The sequence below is a fragment of the Physeter macrocephalus genome, chromosome 11, assembly GCF_002837175.3.
Source record: "Physeter macrocephalus isolate SW-GA chromosome 11, ASM283717v5, whole genome shotgun sequence".
In the NCBI taxonomy this organism is placed as follows: Eukaryota; Metazoa; Chordata; class Mammalia; order Artiodactyla; family Physeteridae; genus Physeter; species Physeter macrocephalus.
The window spans coordinates 106,523,104-106,527,969 of NC_041224.1; the positions used below are offsets into that span (position 1 = coordinate 106,523,104).

Genomic DNA, 4,866 nt, shown 5'->3' on the forward strand with positions numbered 1-4,866 from the left:
ATCTTCCCGGATCGTGGCATGAACCCGTGTCCCCTGCATCGGCAGGCGGACTCTCAACCACTGTGCCACCAGGGAAGCCCTGTACTCTAGTTTTATACCACAAATTTACTCCATGGGATTGGTATTATGATGCTCTTATATATGACAACAGTATTTTAATATCACTGAGATATTCCCTCACTGTACTTAGTCCACCTTGCTCTTTCCCTAGGTAGTTATTCAAGGTGTTTGAAATTCATTACTGTAAACAAGTATGAAAAAACAGAAATGCAAAAGAAAGGAGTCTTAAGCAACTACTTTGAAAAAGTTGTAAGTCATGAGTTATTTTCGTTACAGATCCTCCACCCCATCTCCACCCTCAACTGCTACCCCACTGGTGGATTAGATAAGGATACATTTGATGAGTGGAGGGAGCAGAGCACCTTGTCATCAAAGAATAAACCACCCCCAACTGCTACCCCACTGGTGGATTAGATAAGGATACATTTGATGAGTGGAGGGAGCAGAGCACCTTGTCATCAAAGAATAAAACTTGATTCCTTTGACCTGTTGGGGGGCTCGTGAAGGACTAAGGCAAAGGGCTTGCCTATATCTCACATAACTCAGAACTCTCTCAGGGCAGAGAAGTTGTTACACAGAGAACATTTTCTAAGAAAAAGTTCACTAGAGGGATTTAACAGTAGATTTGAATAGGCAGAAGAAAGAATTTGAAGCTAGGTCAATTGAAATTATCCAGTCAGAGAGCAGAAAGAAAGAAGAATGAAGAAAAATGAACAGAGCCTAAGAGACCTCTGGGACATTGTCAAATTTACTGACATACGTATAATTATAAGTATTATATATATATTTTTATATATGATATATATATATTTTATATATTATATAATTATAAGTCTAATTATACGTAAGTATAAAAGGATTCCAGGATGAGGAGAAAGTGAGAAACGGCTGTGTGATGTCTGTCCAAGGCAATGTTCTCTTAGAGAAAAGGATTTCATTATTAGCATCTTCTCCCTCATCCTACTTCCTATGAAGCTGTCGGGGGGAATGGGAAGGACATGACCAGTCCATCTTTGATGGACACTGTTTACCTGGGTCTCAAGCAGAAACGGACCTGCTGCATTGCTGGTCTCTAGCCACCATCTTCTACAAGGACATGAGGTATGTGATGAAACAAGAAGCAACAGTAGTTGTCTGTGCTTGTCTCTCTTTTAGACCCAATTACGCTTCTTGCACAGATAGTCCTCTGCTACTTCTGGTTTTCAGGTTAAGATAGGATAGAAAGACAGAGAGACGGATACCAGATCCATAACTTTGGAGATTAATTCCTAGATGCCAGTGCTGTGTACAAAAGAGGAAATAAGAGGAAGTAGACATATGAATAGGTGCATTTGGTTTTATTTACACTCTAGGCACTGAAGGCGGGTCCATCTACTACTTCCAGCGCAAGTAAGCGCTGTTTCCACACAGATGTGCCATTGGTGCAAACTGGAATGAAGAATCCCGATCTCTTCTAGTCCTTGACCTTGTTAAAAATATAACCAGGTTGTGAGTTGGAAACATGTTTCATCAGTCAGATTTTAGGCCATTGTGTCTTCAAAGGATTCTTTTGAGGTAGAATAGATTTCTTTAAAAGTAGGAGGTGGAGAAATGAGATAGGAGGTGTCTGGCCTGATGTGGAGAACAGCTACACAATATTAAATTCTCCTTGAATCACAAGAGCCTCACCCAGACTTCTATCATATCATAGACTACTTCAGGACTGGTTTATTAGTGTGAGGGATTGGTCAATTGATATAACTGCTTTTGCTCACACAAGCATTGCCATTTGATGTAAAACACATACACATACACATCAAGCTCTCCCCACACACGTTGACTTGGACCATATGCTTCTCAAATTTTTAATTTTACTAAAGTGGCAGATTTTTACTTTCATCAGTTCATATAATAAGGGTCTATGTTTTGAATATTTGTTTGATCACTGTTTTGAGTCCACAAGAGGGCAGTGCTTTCTCAGAGATGCTGCAGAAATCTCTCATTTATTCCTCCGTGTGTGTGTGTGTGTGTGTGTCTGTGTGTGTGTGTTTCTGTGTGTGTGTGTGTGAGAGAGAGAGAGAGAGAGGAGAGAGAGAGAGGTATATGAGAGGAGGAGCTGGGTGGTGTAGCAGGGGTGGTGAAAAGAACCTCTTTTTTTCAGTGGTAGAACAGATTCTTTTTATGATTTCTAAGGCAGAAGAATTAGAAATGTCTGAGTTCGACTCATTTGTTTTTTTTAGGGTTTAAAATTTGAATCCTCAGTGAACCAGGGGAGGAAAGAATGATGAAATCTCCAAGAGTTTTACTAGTGATCCTGTGGCTTCAGTTAACGTGTGAGTTTGGGTCATTTCTATGGGAACATAAAGTAAAGTATTTGGAGTCATTGTCTATTGTAGGCCCATGGATAGAAACATGAATGTTATTTCCCTTAAATAAGGGAAGGTAGAGGTGGGAGGCCTGTGAAAAGATAGCCAGCCAGTCTTCTTCGACTGACCATTCGTTGTCTCTTTGCACAGGGATGAGGAGCCAGCAGATGGGAGTGGAGCAGAGCCCTGCATTTCTGCATGTTCCAGAGGGAGCCATCGCCTCTCTCAACTGCACTTATACTGACAGGGCTTCTGATTACTTCTGGTGGTACAGACAGTACCCCAGCAAAGGCCCTGAGTTGCTCCTGTACGGAAACTTGAATAATGACAAAGAGGAAGGAAGATTTACAGCCCAGGTCAATAAAGCCAAGCAGTATGTCTCCCTGCTCATCAGAGACTCCCAGCCCAGCGACTCAGCCACCTACCTCTGTGCGCTGAGCACACAGTGCTCCGCAGGCACCTGCAGTCTGTACCCAAACCTGATGGGGCCCCAGCAGTGCCTGATGTAGAGCTTAGGCTGCAGGGCACCGAAATTCTGTTTGCTTTCTAGATGAAAATGAGAATTAAGAGTTAACAGAGGGAAATATTTTTATAATTCTGAAAATAATTGACCCTGAAGGGAAATGAAAGACCCAATTTGGTCTGAATGACTGTTTGAAATATTTTCCAGTCTTCTCTTTATAGTCTTGTTTTTTTTTTTTTTTTTTTTTTTGCGGTATGCGGGCCTCTCACCTTTGGGCCTCTCCAGTCGCGGAGCAAAGGTTCTGGACGCGCAGGCTCAGCGGCCATGGCTCACGGGCCCCGCCGCTCCGCGGCGTGTGGGATCTTCCCGGATCGGAGCACGAACCCGTGTCCCCTGCATCAGCAGGCGGACTCTCAACCACTGTGCCACCAGGGAAACCCTGTACTCTAGTTTTATACTTTTTGGCGGTACGCAGGTCTCTCACTGTTGTGGCCTCTTCCGTTGCGGAGCACAGGCTCCGGACCTGCGGCTCAGTGGTCATGGCTCACGGGCCCAGCCGCTCTGCGGCGTGTGGGATCCTCCCGGACTGGAGCACGAACCCGTGTCCCCTGCATCGGCAGGGATGGGGCCCCAGCAATGCCTGAGGTAGAGCTGAGGCTGCAGGGCACAGAAATTCTGTTTGCTTTCTAGATGAAAATGAAAATTAAGAGTTAACAGAGGGAAATATTTTTATAATTCTGAAAATAATTGACCCTGAAGGGAAATTAAAGACACAATTTGGTCTGAATGACTGTTTGAAATATTTTCCAGTCTTCTCTTTGTACTGTTTTTTTTGTTTGTTTTTTTGTTTTTTTTTTTTTTTTTTGGCGGTACGCAGGTCTCTCACTGTTGTGGCCTCTTCCGTTGCGGAGCACAGGCTCCGGACCTGCGGCTCAGTGGTCATGGCTCACGGGCCCAGCCGCTCTGCGGCGTGTGGGATCCTCCCGGACTGGAGCACGAACCCGTGTCCCCTGCATCGGCAGGCGGACTCTCAACCACTGCGCCACCAGGGAAGCAATGTACTCTAGTTTTATACCACAAATTTACTCCATGGGAATGGTATTATGATGCTCTTATATATGACAACAGTATTTTAATATAACTGAGATATTCCCTCACTATTCTTAGTCCACCTTGCTCTTTCCCTAGGTAGTTATTCAAGGTGTTTGATATTCATTACTTTAAACAAGTATGGAAAAACAGAAATGCAAAAGAAAGGAGTCTTAAGCAACTACTTTGAAAACGTTGTCATGAGTTATTTTCGTTACAGATCCTCCACCCCATCTCCACCCTCAACTGCTACCCCACTGGTGGATTAGATAAGGATACAAGGATTGTGGGAGAGTGTATTGGTTCCTATGTACTTGAGTATGGCTGGAGATGGCAGAATTAGCTACAGCCATCGAATGTCCCATACCCGCAGCAGGCCATGGGAGCACAGAATGACTTCAGATTTCCTGACAAGGATCTCTGAGTAGCATCTGGAATAAAAAATTCTAGACACCAAGGAACTTTGTTATGGTGATTAAAGACCTACATGGATCAACTGTCAAAGACCACATGGTACTGAGGATGTTTTAGAAAATGTTGGTGAGGGGAGTTGAGAACACCAACAAGGGTATGAATATTCCCCCTCTCCAGACTCACTTGCACTGTGGAAGTGTCCTATAACTTATGCCCAAGTCCAGGAAAAATGTTTGGGGCCTGATGGAAATTCAGCCTTATAATAAATCTAAAGTTGAATTAGAGGGAAAAAAATTAAAAGTCACACTCACTGTAAAGCTGAAGCTGTGGTCTGTTAGACATGACCTTGTTTATGTAGTCCAAAGAGTGGGACAACTTGGAAATGAAGAATTAAGATTTTTATTTGGTTTTGTTCACATAGTCACTGACTAAAATGATGCAATCCAATCAGAATTTGCTTCAAATTCTCAGCCTGCAGACTTATGACTTACAAAT

The 4,866-nt window shown here is 43.2% G+C and overlaps 1 gene segment (V, D, J or C); it reads left to right on the forward strand.

Annotated features, from left to right (window-relative positions):
* The first annotated feature begins 2,299 nt into the window (after nucleotides 1-2,299).
* Nucleotides 2,300-2,914, forward strand: LOC112067435 (T cell receptor alpha variable 12-2-like). The segment is given in 2 exon segments: nucleotides 2,300-2,372; nucleotides 2,556-2,914. Coding segments are annotated over 2 exon segments (411 nt in total).
* The last annotated feature ends 1,952 nt before the right edge of the window (nucleotides 2,915-4,866 follow it).